The sequence below is a fragment of the Sycon ciliatum genome, chromosome 4 (assembly GCF_964019385.1).
Source record: "Sycon ciliatum chromosome 4, ocSycCili1.1, whole genome shotgun sequence".
Classification (NCBI taxonomy): domain Eukaryota; kingdom Metazoa; phylum Porifera; class Calcarea; order Leucosolenida; family Sycettidae; genus Sycon; species Sycon ciliatum.
Window position 1 is genome coordinate 32,193,968 of NC_088646.1, and position 19,411 is coordinate 32,213,378.

The window sequence follows — 19,411 nt, forward strand, 5'->3', positions numbered from 1 at the left end:
ACAACTGAGCTGCAGTTGTGCAGAAAGAGACCTGCTTGAATCCTGCTTGTACGCACATCACTAAAATGATGTAATCACAGAATTCCGCCGTGACAGCAACCCATCCGAGCTGCACATTCTGGTTTTCATGTACTCTTGATAGCAGGCATAGTCTTTGAGGGCTGCAATACAGGATATATCGAGTTATATTATTAGGAGCACGGAGTTGAATGGTCTTGGATGGTTCGAAGAGGCTGCGGTCCACTATTTGTCAGATCGTGTCCACTCCCACAGGCATGTGTGGTGCTATGGTTCCACTCAGTAGCATACTACTATCACCTGGATGCAGCACAACTGATTGACGATAACGTACGAGCTAGGGTTGTGGCCAGCGTGACGTGCAGTGTGGCACTGTGCTCTCTTCCACACTTTGTCAGCCCCCTTTCAAATCCGAAAGCATCACTGTACAATGCATGGTTCGACCTCCCCCGGGAGAAATATTTAAAATTTACGTGAAATAGAGCAAATTTGGGCATCTCTTCAGGCTCCAGAAAATGCAGAAAATTATAGTAAAAGAACACAAACACAACTTTTTTTTATCCATATCATTAAAGCCATACAGTGCCGGTCACGGAGTCCTGAGCTACTTCGAAGTACATCACACATCGGCAGTACAGTCGAGTCATGTACCTCTGGATTTTTTTACACCGGTTTCGCACTAATCACATGGACCATCCAGCTGGGAAAGTGGTCCGGCCATGGCCGGACCAGCCTGACCGGTTCCGCCGGCCCTGAAATGTACATGTACATTTGAATAAACCAAGTTGAAATGTACATGTACAACTATGCGCAAACATTCCCTCCCGGCCACCCCTCACCTTCAAGCTGGCCGCAACTCGACGAGCAGTTTGTTTGCAATATCCGACGAATACAGGACCATGGCCTCGGACCATTCGAATCAGCGGAGCCATACTACGGCAAAGGCCGAACAGACAGTGTCAGTGGACAGAACATAGGTAGAGTTATTCAAATTGTAGATTCATCAGCCAAATGGCTATCTGTCAGGATGAAAATAATAATTATAACTATTTTCGGGACATTAAAAATTTGGAGAATAAATTACAACTGTTTTCATGGGACAGAAAATAAATATCTATGAATCTCTTCCTGGACATTGACTGGGAAAATAATCATAGGATAAATTGGGGTGGCGACTCGGAAAGCACGCACAAAAAAGTTTTTGAACTATGAAATGAGAAGTACTGCAATCTAACAGTCAATTTCCTACCTAATTCCAAAGTTGTCGGCGAATGCGTGGTTGTGTGCATATGTCTGCTTGTGGGTGGGTGGGTGTTAGTGGCCCTGTGTGCGCCAAATCTCCTGGACTGTGTGGTCAGTGACAACTACACCAGGCAGTGTTACAGGTGAGTGAAACAGCCGTACAGTATGCGTGCTGCATGTTGTATACATTGATACGCAACGCGCACGATCCTGAATATAGGCCTCCCTCGCGACGGACAAGGGTAAAGGAACAGAATCCCGAGTGTATACAGCCAGAAAGCAAAGTACCGAAGATTTACAGGTGGGGGTGGAGAGGGAGGGCAGAGAGGGGAGAAGGCTGAACGCTGGTAAGCAATCATGTTGACTACTAGTACCACACTGGGCCGCAACGCAGCCAGGGAGAAACTAAAAAATAGTCGTACTGGAATTAATAGAAACTAGCTCAAAAGCCTACAATTGTGATATTTGTAACAAATTAACAATAGAATAGCTTGCCTGTAAATTTGGCGGCACAGCTGGGGCCTGTAGTGTTTAGGCTGATTTTTGTCCAAAGAAGAGGCCCCAGCATTGATCGCCAGCATTGACTCTCTCGACCTTAGCCTTCCAGCCAGTGACGAGGTCTTCGTAGTCATTCTCAGAAAACTCCTGCAAAACAACAGACACCAGCCAAGAGTGCACTCATGAAGGACCAGCCAGAATAAGAGAAGGAGAGTACTGAAATTTATTCTTCTTCACCACCACCACCACCACCACCACCACTACCAGCAACACCACCACCACCACCACCACCGCATTGCCTTCTCCAATCTTACACATGCCGCCACCACCAATGTAAGGACATTTCCGAAAACTACACTCCAGAGTCACCGATGACGCCATCACACTTGATTTACGGTCGCCGCATCCTGTCGCACTCTGCCGTTGACAAAAGCGACACTAACAGTATCACCGTTCGTCACAGCGGTCTGCTATAGCGAGGTCCACCATCTATACTTAGTCATGGATCACTTCTGGCGTCGATGGAAACAGGAGTATCTGCTTGATTTATGAAACGACCATCGGACAGCAAATCATCATCGCGAGGGCGCGTCATCCACTGGCATTGGAGCTGTAGTGGTTGTGCAAGAAGGCAGTGTGAACGAGGTCTATGGCAGCTTGGGCTCATTGAAGAGCTCCTCGTGAGCAAGGATGGCAATGTGCGAGGCGCAATAGTGAAAGGTTCCTCTGCCAAGGGACGTGCCTCGCGTCTTTGCCATCCTCTCCAGCGTCTCCATCTGTAGTGTTCACGTCTACATACGTGCTGTGGCATTCCTTGGCCACTCCCGATATTCATTATAGTAGTACATCGTGTTATGTTATGCATGCAGCATGTGCCGTTTGTGCGCGCGTGTGAAACGAACTGCGCAGCTTTTAGTTGCTATGCATAAGTTGAGTCTGGACTCTTGTTGTTTTGGACTGGAGAAATAAAGAATACTACATTGGCGCTGCGAGCTATTTCGTTCCTCCGTGGCGAGCATGGGTGACTGACCACCCGCCATTCCGCCCCCTGGACCTTTTCCAATTTATGTCTCCCTCTACGATGCCGCCACGCGGTGGCCCGCCTAGATACGGAGTTTCAAGCTTTTCTCGCTGCTTCCAAAATCGGCGATGACGACCAACAGTGTGGGCTACTCCAGTACCTGGGAGGGGACGACATCCAGCAACTCATGCCCACTCCCAGCAACATAGGGACAACATTCGACGACCTCACCAAAGTGTTGCAGGACGAGTTCGATAAACACCAAAACAAAACGCTCCTCAGGTACAATTTCCGTCAGCTTCGTCAACAGTCGAACGAGACTATGGAGGTTATCTGTTGTCGTTTGGGCGACCACGTGAAACGCAGCGGTTTCCCGGATACTGCGGTGGAAAAATTGGCTGTCTTGGACCAGCTCTGACAAAGCTCTCAAAGCAGCGCACGCGCGCGTGCGCGTATGAGGCCAGCATCACCCATGTACTGGCCATCAAGGACGCCTCTCTGGGCTCTTCACAGCAGGACGCCCACGTCGCTTCCCTGGCATCAGCAACACCCCAGCCTGCCCATGTGGCTGCCTTCTCAGGGTCACAGCGCCACGGCTACCCAGCTGCACGCCAGGCCCAAGCCCAGTGTCCACCGTCTACCTCATCTAGTCTGACCTGCTACCGGTGTGGAAAGCCAGGCAAAGCCACATGTGACGCTGCCAAGGGCCAGTTCTGTAGCCGCTGTGGCAAGCCAAACAATTTCGCTGTGGCATGCTGCGCCTCGGACTCCGCCATCCGGGCCCGCATGTTCAGGGAACGCCGCCCCCACCAACACTCTGACCAGCACGCTGTCAACAGCGGTCACCATGCCATTCATTCCTTAGAGACTGACGCAGAGCTGGTTTTCTACCGACTCTCGGCCTCACCCATCTACGGCACCCTGCCGTGAGGATGCCCGGCGCACAGTGCATGTCAACGGCATACATCTGACTGTCTTGGTGGAAAGTGGTGCCAGTCACAATATCATCAATACTGATGACCTGGCAAAGGTTGCACCTGGTTCAGCACTTCAGCAAACGGATGTGCAAATCTTTGCTTACGGCTCAACTTCACCTCTTCCTTTTCTTGGTAACATTACCCTCTGTGTTTCCTCCGCTACCATGAGCTCGACGGCAACATTCCTCGTTATCGCACACGCGCCACGTACCGCTGCTATCTATTGTTGGCCGCGAGACCACCATGCGTTTTGGCCTCATCCAGCTGGTACACAGCGTCGAAAGTCCATAACTGCCAGACGGCCATGCTGAGTACCACGATGGCTTCCAGGGCCTCGGCCGTATCAAGGACGTAGAAGCCCGCATCTATGTAGATGGCAACACGCACCATCCAAAGTGGCTGTCCACCTCCAGGAGGATGCGCTCGCTGAGCTCAATTAGCAGCTCGCATTGGACGTCATCGAGCCTGCCACTGGCCCCACCCCATTGGTTGCCCGAATGGTGGTCATGCCGAAGCGCAAGGGCAAAGTGCACCTCACGCAGGATTTCCGTGAGCATAGGGAGACAGACAGCCCGACATGAAGTCATTTATCCATGCCTCGTGTTTTCAGTTTACACCCTACGTTTTTTCATCCGTGCTCGGGAGAGATGTAGTGTTCACGTCTACATACGCGCTGTGGCATTCCTTGGCCACTCCAGACATTCATGATAGTAGTACATCGTGTTACGTTATGCATCTAGCATGTGCCGTTTCCCGCGCGCGTGAAACGGACTTCGCGGCTTCTAGTTGCTGTGCATGAGTTGAGTCTGGACTCTTGTTGTTTTGGACTGGAGAAATAAAGAATACTACAACATCCATTTGAACTAAGCGAACCTCGCACTGACGACGCCAAAGCAACCGAAGACACCGTCCAAGAAGTCTATGACGATACGCGAGTGCAACCCGCTAGACCTGCACAAGCTGCAGGTGACAGTGCTCAGGACGTGCGCCGCCAACTCACCGCTGGTGGAAAGTTATGAACAGTGGCGGCCACTCCCTGTGTTCACCATTAACGCATAGGTACATGTTTGGACAATCATAATGTGCAGATGATGAGACGTTTTTCCATGGCATTCTAGGGTTCGAATTATCAGGATTCCACCTATACTAGGTAAAAATACTAAAACACGATAAATAGGTGGTATGGAATGTGGAAGTTGCACATTAAATCCTGTAAAGATGGTATCCTGGTGTCATCAGTGTGCTGCGAGATTGGGCTCACCTACAAGCCCATGCGCTTACACCGGGATATAGGCACATGAACCTTTATGCGTGTCAGTGGTGCAGCATATCCCAGATTGTTCTTACCTTGAACAGTTCTGACCTCTCATCTGATGCTTTCTTGATTTCACGAAGTAAAACATCGCAGAACTGGCGACTACGGTCGTCCGCCAGAACGTCCACAAATCCAGCATCAAGCAAGAGCTGCACAATTGTAGATGTAAATAAACATGCGGTGGTCAACTGACAAGTAACACGCCAAGTCTCTGCTGTGACCATTTCCACAGTGCACTTTGTCAATTTTCTAATAACAATATGACTGGAAAATGAGACTTGCAGCAGAAAAACAGATCATGCGCGAGAGCAGCCATGCAAGATCCCAATACATGCAGTTCTTACCTGTCCATAGTGCTTGACACTGTGCAGTGTGTAGTGCCTCTGGGCTACGTACGTCTTGAAGCTATCGCTCCACTCTCCCTCGCCGCAGCAGTAGTCAGAGATCAGGATACGACCACCGGGTTTCAGCCAGCGCTGAACAACACACAGGAGACGGGGCAGCAATCAGTAACAGAAATACTGAAGCTGAAGAGCCACTGCGACCAAGTAAGGTGGAGCAATTGTTTCCTGTTACGGTCGCTGAAGGGACCCAGGGCAGCTGCTACCACCTAGAACAATCCACTGTGACTACGGAAGATTGCAACAGCAAGTCACTGACCAAAGCCTGAGGAAATGTTATGTGACAACAAAATAATGCAGGGTTCAGCTACAACGCACCTGGCTTGCTTTCTGGCAGAAGTACTCGCGCCAATAAAACATTGATCATGCTTACTGCTAGCAGTGGTGGCACTATTTAGTTTGGGACTTACGAAGAATGTCTTGAAGATCTCTCCTTTGTTGGGTATGTGAAGAAGGGTGTCACGACTGTAGATGACATCGAACGACTCATCGGGGAACTGACGCTTGGTGCAATCTGACACTTCGTACAGCACCTGGGTGGAGACAAAATGATAAACCCGGTGGAGTCAGCATTGAAGAGACTGCACTACATGTATCAATCGTTAATTTTACATCATGGATCAGTATTGATTTTCCTCCAAGGTTGCATGAAAACCAATATGCTGCTATGTCAACGGTAACCTCCTTGGCCTGCACCTGGGTGTTGGATAGAACACTGTTGAGAACTAGTAAGCTGGAACAGTCACCTACCGATCCTGCTGAGCAGCTGACCGCCCGTGCCAGAGCAATGTGCACCATGTTGGTAGAGAGATCCAGACCCAGCACATCCACGCCATGGTTCTCTGCCATGTACAGCGCACCGCCACCCAGACCTGATCCGACATCCAGTACCTTCTCGTCCTTCTGCAGCTTCAGCATGGGGACAAACTCCTGGATTGAATAAAAAGAAGAAACAATAAGCAGCTCAGCAAGGAGGGTGTGAGTACACCCTACAAAGACGGAGTGATTGGTCTTGTGTCTGATCTCCCCAATGTAAGGCTGTTTTTTTCTAGTCCTCACTCTAGCTTTATCGCTGTGTCTCATGTGAGTGTGTGGCTCTCAATGAAGAACAGAACTTACCGCTGTTGTCTCTGGGCCACCGGTGCTGACGTAGTTTTTGCCGAACATCTTCTCATAGCGAAGGATGCCGTTCTCGGAGTACTGCTGCTGGTCAAGGAACTCTCGCATCGACTGGTAGCCAAAGCAGTCTGCAGTCTCGGCAACAGGGATCGTTGTGGCCTAACAACACAAGCATGGATACACAGATAGTATGGTATTTTAATACAGTAAAACCTGTAATGGCCACCACTCGGATATGGCGACCACCCGACCATGGCGACCACTTTTCCTTGTCACGGACGCATTAAAATTCAAAACAGCTCGGATAAGGCGACCACTCGCTCAACGCGACCGACGACCTCCCACCCGCGACCGTGTTGCACCCTGCTAGTACATGAAGAATGTACGCATTGCATGGTGCACCATGCATGGTAGATCTACACATCAGCGCAGGAAGTGTAGATGTACATGGTGCATGCACGACATTTGACAGGTCTGAGGACGCCAGGCACATGAGTCGTGCTAGAGTGGCATAGGTGTGTGCAGTGTGATGCGCTGATCAAAATGATAATTATTATAACATGTATTGTGAAGTGAATATGGTAAGAAGACCACCTGGCCAAGGCGACCACTTTTTCTCGTCCCTTGAGTGGTCGCTTTATAGGCCATTCACATGACGTGTAAACACTTGCACGTGTGTGACCAAGATAACACTGGCAAACCGTGATCCAGTTCACACGATGCTGGGCAAACTTTGCAACCGTCAATGTACCCATAGTGACCTCCTGAAAATGCCGGGAAATGTTCAATTTTGAATTTTCCCTTGTTCAAGCACTGCATTTGCAGTACGCACTTTCAACAACCGACACTTTTCCTGGTGTGCAAAGATAATCGCGAGCAAAAGGGGCCTCGGCCAAGATAAAAAAAATCAGTTGCAGGCGTGTGTCCAAGTTTATCGTATCCGAGTAAATATCCTTGGAAACGGTACGATAAAAGTAAGTTTGCCCGTCGTGTGAATGGCCTATTAGACAGGTTTCACTGTAGTTGTGCATGAACAGAGCAGGGAACGCACGACTGCATGCGGTGAAGATTACGCTAAATATTCAAACTCAGTGATCAGCATCAGGAGGATTTCCTGAAAAGTCCAAAGACAGACGTCGTAGACCGTACCTTCTGCCAGCTCCAGCACATCTGATGCGGGTTATTCTTCAGCTGTAGATAGGAGCGTATGCAGCGCGAGAAGTTCAAGTCGAGGCAGTAGGCCGTCGTGTCGTTCTGCTTGTACTGAACGGTCTCAAACACATGGTGGTAGTGCTATAGAGGAGAATGAAGTTCAGAGCAGAATATGTACACGTATTACATACTATCAATGGAGTGGGTTCGCATCCATATCATGTGACTAAATTTGTGCAGAAAGTGATCATGGCATGTGGATTGTGGAACCAACATGTAATGGCCGACATCATGTGATCCATAAATGCAGGGGCTGAGTGGAGTTGAAACCAACATGACTGCTCCGTATGGTCATGTGATAGAGGTGCAACCACTCTAGTGTAGTCCATGCACTTGGACGATCAAGACACATAACACAATGCACACGACAAAGAATATCCCAGCCCACCAACTCCAGCAGGACTGTATTACAGTAAGAAGTGCAGCAATAGCTACGGCAGCAACAGGAATGCTACTGGCGGGAAGGAAGAGAAATGTGCCGCGCCATTGCTAGTACCTTGGCATCTCTGTACTTGGTGGGGTTGCCCGTGTTGCGCTTACGATCACCCGAAGGACGGTTGCATGACTCCCTGAAGAAAATATGTCCACTGGGTTTCGTCCATCTGAGCAAGAAAGAACATAATGACAAAACACAGTGTACCATGAAGGTGATGCCCGCACCTGAATCAAAACTATGAAAACCTCATCAGTTGTACAGTGAAACCTGTCTAAGACGACCACTCAAGGGACATTCAAAAATGTGGTCTCCATTGCCAGGTGGTCTCCTTATGCAGGGTCATTTGACTGGAAATAGCATCCCTTGGTCCTGGTGGCAGTGGTCTTCTGGGACAGGTGGTCGCCTTATCCGTGTGGTCGCCTTGACAGGCTTGACTGTACGTGGAAGCCACCACAGCAATCACTACAGTCGTCCAAACAGGATACAGTCTAGCAAGTTAGCAGCAAGGGGCACTTTGTTATCCAAATCCAATACAAACAAAGAAGCAGGCACAGACATACCGAAGCATCTTCTCCGCCAGGCCGAGTACTTCAGCGTCGTTGAGGTACATGAGAAGCCAGTTTGAGAAGATGATGTCGTACGTGTTCTCCTCCCAGTCCAGCTTCATCACGTCGCCGCAGACAAAGTCAATGTTGGTGTACTTCTCGCCGTTGACTTCGCGGTTCTTGTCGACAAACTTCTGAATGAAGTCGACCGAAGTGACATGAGCTGCGTCCTCCGCCAGAAACCCACTGTAGCGCCTGTGGAAAACAAGCAAGATGTGCCAAAGGGAAAGCACCCAGGGGTAATTCAAGAAAATGGTATTATTGTCACGATATTATAATATTATGTTCACGTTCTCCTTTAAATTCATACACTCTGAACTCTGCTGATGAGACTTTACAAGGTTGAAACCGCTACATGTAGCTGTCTGAAGATTGAGCATGCACCATATTTTACGGTTATAAGTCGACCCTTTATGACCTGAGAAGAAGTTTAGAGGCTTCCTGCAGTTTCATAGTAGATGCAATTGGGTGAACTCACCCATTCCACAATACTCTGCAAATTTCCGAACCATTCCATTATATACAACGTTTCGGCCAATGGCCTTCTTCAGGTAGTCAATGATGTCCCTAAGGCTTTATGACCTAAAATTAGGCGTGAAACAATTATACCGAATACTTGAGTATTCGCTCGGTTTTTTCAGAAATAGTCGTACTCGGAATAAATCAGAGTACTCGTTCATACGTGGTACATGCATTTACCACAGAAATCTGCAGTTTCAGAGCAGCAGTCGGCAGATATTGATAGAGAGAGAGCCCAAATGACCCAACAACCAATATACCAGAGAAAAATGACTGCCACTCGGTTCAATCAGGGTTGTATCATGTGATTTTAAGGCCATCGGTGTGCAATTTTTAGGAGATGAAGAATACTCGAATACTCGAATATTCGATCGGAGAAAATCAGAGTACTCGAACTCGGGATCTCAATGCCAACTTTCACCCCTACCTAAAATCCAAATTTAAAAAAAGGCAGCCCACTTACAACCGGGACTTAACCAATATTGATCATATTGATATTGAACTGATAAATCGAGGCCCCAAGTATTGGGGGTCGACCTGTATAACCGGTAAAACATGGCACGTACCGTAAAGTCGCGGATAAAAGCCGGGTTTGCATACAAGCACATCGCGGATAGAAGCCAGAAAATCAAACGAGTCAATGCATATAACCATGTCACGCGTAGAAGCCTGGCTTCTATGCAAGCGCGGATCGGGTAGGTCAAGAGTGCATGCGCTATGTACAGTGCATAGTAAAACTGCCGCCATACCGGTAGTCAGTGGTAGATCTACGCGTGTCGCGCGTAGAAGCCTGGCTTCTATGCAAGCCCGGATTGGCCGATGTGCATACAAGCCTGGCAAAAATATCAGTGGTGCATATAAGCATGGTTTGCATACAAGCCTGGTTTGCATTGAAGCCTGATGCAGAAAGCGGCTTATGTGCTTATAAGCCCGTCTTTTATCCGCGACTTTACGGTATATTTGATGTGGTCAATAAAATTGGAAATAAGCGCCAAGAGCAGAACAGGTAGCTGACCATAAAAGGGAGAGAAGAGATGAGTACAGTCACGTCACTCTCCAAGGGTCTAACTGGTTGCATCAGCACAGCCCGGGGAAAGTGCACCGGTGCATACCCCCAGTCGGCAACACATGCTTGAACGGGACTACACAGAAAGTTGGGTTCAGATCAGGAGAACACAGTTCTGCTCGGTGAAATCCAACCCAAAGTACAAAGCTGGCACCCTGGACCAGTTCCGAATACTGGTACAGTGATTCACCTGATGCGAACGCTTGTAATCCGCGCATGTTCATCTACCAAGCACCTTTCCGACCACTCTAGTCTAGAGTCACAAAAAGCGGCTTTACATCGAAAATGGTCCCATAATCATTGATGGGCATAAGCAGTGTTTACTTGCATGCAAAGAGTACCTATAAATTATGTACATGTATACCGTAGTGTCCTGAATCAAAGCCTGTCTCATGTAGAAGCCTGTTTGGAATACAAGCCTGATTTTCCTGCACTGGTGGCATGTGAGCCTGGTTTTAGTGTTGACATGCCTAGAAATACCCGGTTCGAATAGAAGCCTGACTCGAATAGAAGGCTAGCACTAACATCGGCTCAGGAATAAGGCCGGCTTTAAGGTGCGGCATTACGGTACGTGTGTGTTCCGAGTTATGGACAGTGCCCGGTCCCAACCTGTCCGGATATGGAGAGCTCTACTATACATCACGGTCCTTACGATGATGGCAGTGTGTCACAAGGCATCAAGCCATGCTCGGTATTTGTGCAACGTCATGCACACGTGTATGTCCAGAAGTGCTTGCAAGCCCAGGGCGCCAAATATGCACTTTCAGGTCGGATTTCACTTACTAGTAGCACCACAGTACAGTCATACAAATTGTAGATCACCTTGAAGAAGACACCCAGTCACGGGCGAGTGTGACTCTGCAAGAGATCTGGAATACATCTACTATACTTGCATGGATGATGCTATCAAGGATATGGATTTTTGCTAAATGTACATGAACAATCAGTCATGTACATGTAGTTCTACATGTACGACAAACAATCACACTCAAAATGAGAGCTAGCATAGTTCATCGAACCCATTGCCCTTTTGACAAGTTTGTTGTACGCGACCCCCTACTGTACGTACCCGATGCCTGCTCCCAGCTCCAGAACGCGGAGTCCCTTCAGGTCCGGCAGCATGCTGCGAATCTCTGGCTTCTCCGCCTCGTTCAGAACTGCGGCTTGAGAGTCCAACATGACGTCTTCAAGCGATGCGGTCGTGCAGTGATCTTCCCAGAAGGCTTTCATCTCTCCGCGGGTGGCTTCCTCACTACCGTCCGCTTTGGCGGCGGCCTCAGACCGCGCAGCAGAAGCGTTCTCCATGATTATCTGTTGGATCCTGTGCTTCGTTTTCACACAGGAACGGAAGTGAAGCCTGAACCTGAAGGTCTACAGTATGTAAATTCAATCATGTAGACCTACACGTCTACTACAGCAACTCTACGCACTGCAGCTGACCTTGTTGTGAGCTCGACTTGTCCATGTGTGTATCATATCGCGATATCAATATCGTTGACCAGGCTACTCAGCTCTCCTCGAGCCGAGGCCTCATACTAGTCATAGTCTGCACATAGATCTACGAGTACGAGTCATATCATAGCCTAGGCCACGGTACGGGCCACGGCACCGAGCCGGGGATGGTCATGTCACTCATGACCGCAAACCGGTCGGAGACTTGGGGCCCGGCCCCGGGGGCAAGAGTCATAACCCTCAGTCCCAGCATGATTCCCTACGGACGAAGATGACGACGCCTATCAAGAAAAATAATCAGGACTGGTTGTAATATTTCAACTCGCTGACAAAAGCGCATGGCATCAAGTTCGAGCCCTCTTTCTCAGGTTTGTGTGATTTCCTCCTGACCAACATCAAGTCAACATGGCCTCCAACTCTGAGCTTGCTTGCGTTTACGCATCCCTGATCCTCCACGACGATGGAGTCGAAGTAACTGGAGAGAAAATCTCTTCTCTCATCTCAGCCGCCAAAGTAGACATCGAGCCTTTCTGGGCTGGTCTGTTCGCCAAGGCATTGGAGGGCCGCAACATCGGAGACCTCGTCTCCAACATTGGCTCTGCCTCCGCAGCACCTGCAGCCGCAACATCTGCCGCAGCTGCCCCAGCAGCCGCCGAGGAGAAGAAGGCGGAGAAGGCACCAGAGTCCGACCCGGAGTCTGATGACGACATGGGATTCGGCCTGTTCGACTAATTCTATTCTTGCTGAAAGTCCCGATGATTTCTGGAAATATATCATCTCTTTCAACCAACTCAGTGTTGCTCTTGGCGCTGGATAAGTGTGTTGTGGATCATGAACGGTACTGTGCACTGTGCTTCGTATGCATGTGTGTGTGTGATTGGGAGTGAATTGTGTGAGGAATTCTTTGTAGAAGTGACGGTTTGCGGTTTGTGGTGTCGCATGCATGCATACGTTCATGCGTGCGTGCATGCATGCACGCACACATGGATTCGCACAACATGGGTAGATCTACATGACCTTGTGCATGTCAATCAAGGATTACAAATTGCTGTGAAGTAGCTGTGGATGTATTGCGTTGGCATTGTGCTTTCAATCAGCCTTTGAGAATTAAGTCTGGTATTTACTGGCCAGTCTGTGAATGTTCCTGTCAAAACTGTGCCCTATATGGTAGCTGTGCACACAAGAGTGCAGAAGTCAGAGTGTGAAACTCTACAAATAAGTAGGCCAACAAACTGGAATTGTTGTACAGTGCTATTTTTGATTGTTTCATGGCAGAAACGACCCATGACTGCAGTCTTGGTCAGTAATTTGTTACAAACTATAGGACTATCCCTCCCCACATTGATGTAAAAGAAGAAGAACATGCCTGCTACAAATCCTGCTGTTCCGAAGTCATTACCCGGGCTGCATTTTCCAATTAGTGCCGTAAAAGCAGTTATGATGCTTAGTATATGGATAGGATTGACCACAAAGGCAGAAGGGAACAGAGACAACCGGCTAGGTCATTGTTGTAACCGTGCTGCGTTTCATGCTCCATCCTTGCGGTGTTTAGCACTCTAGGTAATCTGAGAACTCTTGCTATTGTGATAGTATTGACCTGTAGAGTCTGGCATATGTGCAGATGTTTGTACACTGCATGTGGTAATGAACTAGTAACTCCAATTTCACGTCAAGGTACAGTCAGACCTCGCTTTAACCGAACACATCCTTTTTCCACACAAATATCCGGATAGGCGAGGGGACCGGATAATCAAACATACATACTATATGATTGTATGCATGACGTATGCTGTAAATCTATAACCAACGATTTTCTTCCGGACGACGAGGCATCCGGATAAAAGAAGACCGGTAAGCGAGGTCTTACTGTACCAGTGTGTCTGCAGTAGAGTCACGCACCGAATATATGTAGTAGTTTGTGCATATGATGCAGTATTTCTAAGAATGTGATACAGTAGAGTCGCGCGTCCAAGAACATTGAGTCCAAGAACGTCCAGCCTGAAATGCTAAGAAGTAAGAACGCCACAGACTAAAGAACGGCGGTGGTTTCCGGCAGCCTTACGAATTGTTTCTCAGAATGTGCCTTTAGAACGCAGCAAGATTGCAGAAAAATAAGAAGCCCCAGGCTAACCCCTTGGAAACAACCTTCTTAGACGAGCGATTACTGTAAGAACGCAGCCAAGTTGCTGGAAGATAAGAACATCAGGCTATGCTCTTGAGCGCTCGACTCTGCTGTAGCGTCTACTTCTGTAGCATTCTGTCTATACTGATTGCCCCATGCAGCAAGCCTATAGGACGTTCATAGCATGGAGTCGTAAAATACCTCCCTGGTGCATAGGCTACCATCCTGTCTGTTCCATTCCGATGTATGCTCCAGGTGTGTATCGGGGGGTTGAATCACATGGCTTTCCTGGTTATATGGATTGGACCAGGGAGTAGCACAATACTAATAATAATAATAATAATATATTGGTATTGTACTACTCCCTGGATTGGACTGGGCAGTCGCCTGCCACAGGTCTGAACCTATTTCATTCGGATTGTCTGCTGTCGTTGCGAGACGAGAAAGTAAACGTGTGTGTTACATGTGCATGCATGAAGCTACTGAACACAATAGTTATTGTTGTCTTGGTTGGTTCGCCCATATCGCCGGTACATGCAGGGGCTAACAACACAGACTACACAGTAGCACTGTACATGACAGTATACAGGGTTGTGCTGCATCACTGCGATCCTTATTATGAGTGTTGCCAAGAGTACTCTTGGTGTTACCACTATCTGAATTCAGGAAAGAATTCATTGTCAAAGCTGAGGTACAGATATTTCAATTTTGATATAATGTACATGACATTGTAAACAAAATGTACCTATATATCCAGCAAATCACAAAGATCGAGTGAATTTACCCATGATTTCTTGTTTTGCTGCTGACTGTATGGCATTGATACACATTCGCAGATAGGGTCATGGGGTTTAAACACAGAACAGAACCGTTTTATAATATAAGCCCATGGGCTTATATGTGAAAATTTGCTACAAAAAATATTTTTGCTGTGTGAACATGTTCGGGTAGAAGCCCATGCGCTTATATGTGCAATAAAGGTTTGTCTGTGTCCTAAACAACGGTGTTATCACAATGCTTAGCAGTATATTCAGCTCCCGGGTGTTACACCAATAGTGTTCACATATAAGCACATGCGCTTATAATTGGGGGGGGGGGGGGGGTGCGCTTATGTCCGGACATAAGCACATGCGCTTATATGTGCGGAAGTACAGTATCAAGTCTATTTAGGACAAGCACAGCAGCTGTTACGCGGTGTGCAACTTGGGTTGCAGCAGGGAAAGTTCTCCTTGTTCTGACCCAAGTTCATCTCGCCGGGCGAGAATGTCATGGCTTTGCTATGCGCTGCTTTCAGGTCCATAATTTCATTCACCTGCACGGGGTAAAGTGACAAGTCGAGGGGGAAGCGTTCCTTTGGGTCTGTCTCCACGTCGAAGAGTAAAGGTGGTTCGTGCTGCTTCAGCGGAGTGCTGCTCCAACAGTCCTGGTCATGGTAGTTTTCCGGACACAGTCCACCTTTGGTCCAGAAGTGTGCCTTGTATTGACGCAGTCTGATCGCCATCAGCATGTGACCGCTGTAGTAAAACATGAACTCGCGTGGCCCAATCTCGGATCGGCCAGTGAGCACTGGCGTCAAGTCAAAGCCGTCGATGGCCCTGTCCTGTGGCGGCTTGCCACCGGCCAAGCTGACCGCGGTGACGGACAAGTCCAGGGTGCTGCCCAGCGCGTAGGAGATGCTCCCGGACTCGATGACCGACGGCCACCAGAAGATGCCCGGCTCTCTCATGCCACCCTCGTACGTTGTTCCCTTTCCGCACTTGAGTTGTCCCTGCTCACCACCATCAACACCACCGCTCAGCTGAGGTCCATTGTCAGCTGAAAAGACAACAAGCGTCCGGTTCTCGATGCCCAGCTCCACGACATGATCCAGGATCTGTCCCACTGACCAGTCGAGCTCGGCGAGCGAATCTCCGAAGAGACCACGTAGTGTTGAGTTCAGGAATCCGGGTGCAGCAAATTGTGGCAAGTGCGTGTGGTGTGACGAATAGTAGAAGAAGAACGGTTCGTTCTTGTGCACGGTCATGAAGTCCTTGATGTTTGCTACGTACGCCGCATCAATGTTCTGCACATCCGTCGGCTGAACTGCAACTGTGTTGTTGTGCATGGTGGGACACGGGCCGAACTGCTTTGAAGACTCAACGTTCGACGTGCATTCATTCTGGGTCATCGGAATTCCAAAGTAGCTGTCGAATCCCCGGCTTGCGGGCAGATATTCCTTCTTGGTGCCCAGGTGCCACTTACCTAGCGCTCCCGTAGCGTATCCAAGCGGCTTCATCATCTGTGCTACTGTGATCTCGGAGAGATTCAGACCACCATTGCTGAATGGGTTGAAGACACTCAGGCCTGCACAGTCATAGCATAAGCAGAGACACGCACACAGGCACTGTACAACTCCGAGCATAGTTTGCTGTTAATCTGCTCCAAATGATTCCCCACTTGGCAGGCAAGGGAACCGAATAGGTAGAAGAGGATGGAGTAAGCAAGATGTGACTGTCACAAAAAGCAGCTAAGATTATTAGACGCTGCAACCGTGCTTACCATCATGCCCGGAGCCTGCTTTTGAGTGGTGGTATGGATCCACATTATGTGCGGGGCGGATCATTATGTCCTGTCCAATTTTACAGCATCATGGCAGAAACTCTCTATCTCCATGAATCTTCACTGAGCAAGAAGAGCAATTTTCACGGTGAGGGATAGACTCTAGTGAGGAGTGTACGAGGGTAGTACTTTTGCATAGTCAGTCGGCATTCCACAAGCGCTGGATTCATTTGTTCAAAACTGGTGCATCCATTGCTAACTGGTGCCGGCCCTGGCGTGTACTAGTAACCAGTGCGGGTGTGTTGTACATGTCCTACGTGGACAGCCTAGTAACCAATGTGTTGTCGTATAGCCAAAGAAATCCGATCAACAAGGCAAAAAGCAGTGCCGCGTTTCCATTTCGATAACTTCATGCACGGTCCAAAAACCCATCTGAGGGCTGTGTGTAATGAGCCTAGGCTGTGCTTTAGGCTCCTGGGTCGGATTTCAAGTCTTTGGCCACAACTGTAGCTTCATGTTTTCATACCTGTACTTTGGGTCGAGCCTGGTGTGCCAGAGTAGACTCCGGTTCTTGGGTAGAGGCGTCCTGTCAGCAGTGATGCGCGCGACGGCGAGCATACGGGAGCAGCGGAGTAGAACTGGGTCAGCCGCATGCCCTCCTGGATCATGCGGTCCAGGTTTGGCGTGCTGCAGCAGCAAACACGCAGAGTACAGTCATGTGTGTACTGTGGTGGACATTGCAATCCGGTCGGAGGTCAGGCGGCCCCAGGGCGCTGGCCATGCAGCCGTGAGTACACATACAATCAACAGATCGGTGTGCAACGCTCTGTACGCACTGAGGGCGTCGGCCCCGGTCATCCGACCAGATTTCCATGTCCACAACAGTACCTGTATTACACCAGTACAGTCAGACATCTTCTATCTGGTTACAGTCCCTCAACCGGTGGGCCATTGGTTTGAGCAGATTTTAGATCCAACAACAACTGTCGTTACACTTGTAACTAGTACAGACCGGTGTACCATGCACCTAGTCATGAGGTTCCTTCAACTAAACTCTACGTTGTCCCATGCCACGGTGAAGGCATGCAGGTCACCCGGGTACATTCAGAAGTGATTAGCGAAGGCCATGTTTCATTTTCATCCCCAGGGTCCTCCTTACATACATGTGTGGGCGTGCGACGGTGTGGTTGTTTCATCCTGCCCAGGATTCATCATCATTCTTTCATACATGTATTTTTTGTGGAGAGTTTTTCCTGAGCATGTACATGATTGTATTACTGTTTGAACTTTCCTCCCAGCCCACCTCATGTACATGTATGTAGCCCCACAACGGGCAGAAAAATGATTTCCCGCGGCTGACATGCACAGATATGTTGACCGACTCGCCACCCACCTAGAAGTAGGATGGCCGTAGCCATTCAAGTCTCCGTAGCCAACATCATCGCCGTAGATGACAATGATGTTGGGTTTCTCCGGGAGCTGTATCGGAGCTCGATTTGAGTCTGGATTCCGTCGTAAGTCTGCAGCACACTCTCCGAGTGCGCACTCAGCGGCTACTTGTAGACCGCGCTGGGTCGATTGCAACAGCACTAGAAACGCCACCAGCCATTTGGCCCTGTAAGATATTCCCTCGATTCGTCGATGAGACGACCCTGGTAGTCGTGGCATGACAGAACGCCGAGGCACTACAAGCGTCGACGGTGGGTTGACCGTCCGATGATCTACAGACAGTAGAGGAGGAGCGTTTTGCTGCTGCAGTACTCGTAGACCCCCGATCGTCCTCGGACCTGAGACCGAGCAGAATCAACTATTTCTGTGGCTACCCGAGGAGAAGCTAGCACATGCATGCATGCAGTCGTGTGAACTTGCTCACTGACGTCTGAGATCCTCAATAGTGCACTGATAATAAAATAATGCATGTGTAATGACAGAAGAAATAGATTGATGTCTCATTAGGCCTAGGCCATCCAGAATTAATTCGTTGTTTCGGGTCACCCGACCGACCGTCTTTTTTCACCCGACCGCAAAATGGTTTTTTTTATAGTGCATGCAAATGTACAGACTAGACTATGTACACACGCGACCCTAATAATAGCAGTCCAGATATCGACCTCAGAAGCAGCCATGGCTAGCCGAATGACAGGATGCAGCGCTTGGTAACGACGTTGTCTTCTATCTCCGTCGACTCCGATCCGCAATCGGTCCTGAAACAGCATCAGCTCCGCCACCTTGTCGCTATTTACAGAAGTTTTCAAGGTGAGAGCTGCTAGCTCGTCAGACTCGTTTGCCAGCGAGGCCAAGATCTGGTCCTGGAGGGGACCTGGATCTGATGGGACAATGACTGCGCTGGATTGTCTACACTACAGTCAGATTTGATCGACTGGCTAGATGGACAAAAGCTATTCGATGTACACATGGTACATACGTATGCACATGGCCGTAACCAAAATAAAAATAAAAATTTAATATAAAATAAACCCGACCGATCGACCCTGGTACGGATTAGTGAAGTGACCCGAAACAACGAATTAATTCTAGGCGGCCTTATGTTAGTATTTTACGGCCTCACTCCATGACCCATGATTACCGGTATCTTGATAATGCCTTGTCATCAATTATGCAATGATCGATCATGATCACTTTATAGTCTTTGTATTTGTAGCAAGACTCCAAGAGTCTATGACCCCGGTGCTCTGTAAAAACATAATTATTATTTTAAAAATGTGCTGTGTGCCCTCTGGCTCTAGAGCTCCGCTGTCTAGTGCTGATACCCGAAGAGTGAATGATGCTGCGAACTACTTAGCTGACGACCCAGTTTTCTTCTTTCTAAAAAAAAGGCACTGAGTGACTGTAGCTGCTGTGTAAATAGT

At 48.7% G+C, this 19,411-nt stretch overlaps 3 protein-coding genes across 3 annotated transcripts; 1 reads left to right on the forward strand and 2 right to left on the reverse strand.

The window, feature by feature from the left end:
* Window positions 1-996: 996 nt before the first annotated feature.
* Window positions 997-11,841, reverse strand: LOC135815689 (uncharacterized). Its single transcript, XM_065329014.1, has 10 exons — window positions 11,499-11,841; window positions 8,800-9,039; window positions 8,300-8,405; window positions 7,741-7,884; window positions 6,592-6,750; window positions 6,223-6,402; window positions 5,883-6,005; window positions 5,416-5,547; window positions 5,104-5,220; window positions 997-1,905 (listed from the first exon to the last, which is right to left on the reverse strand). The coding sequence occupies exons 1-10, from the start codon at window positions 11,732-11,734 to the stop codon at window positions 1,792-1,794; spliced, it is 1,551 nt and encodes a 516-aa protein (XP_065185086.1). The 5' UTR covers window positions 11,735-11,841; the 3' UTR covers window positions 997-1,791.
* A 387-nt stretch (window positions 11,842-12,228) lies between these two features.
* On the forward strand, window positions 12,229-12,671 carry LOC135815690 (large ribosomal subunit protein P1-like). The gene has a single exon (XM_065329015.1). It carries the CDS (start codon window positions 12,287-12,289, stop codon window positions 12,611-12,613), a length of 327 nt encoding a protein of 108 aa, XP_065185087.1. The 5' UTR covers window positions 12,229-12,286; the 3' UTR covers window positions 12,614-12,671.
* A 1,899-nt stretch (window positions 12,672-14,570) lies between these two features.
* Window positions 14,571-18,429, reverse strand: LOC135815692 (arylsulfatase A-like). The gene is made up of 3 exons (XM_065329019.1): window positions 17,935-18,429; window positions 17,068-17,228; window positions 14,571-16,346 (listed from the first exon to the last, which is right to left on the reverse strand). The coding sequence occupies exons 1-3, from the start codon at window positions 18,207-18,209 to the stop codon at window positions 15,166-15,168; spliced, it is 1,617 nt and encodes a 538-aa protein (XP_065185091.1). The 5' UTR covers window positions 18,210-18,429; the 3' UTR covers window positions 14,571-15,165.
* Between the last annotated feature and the right edge of the window lie 982 nt (window positions 18,430-19,411).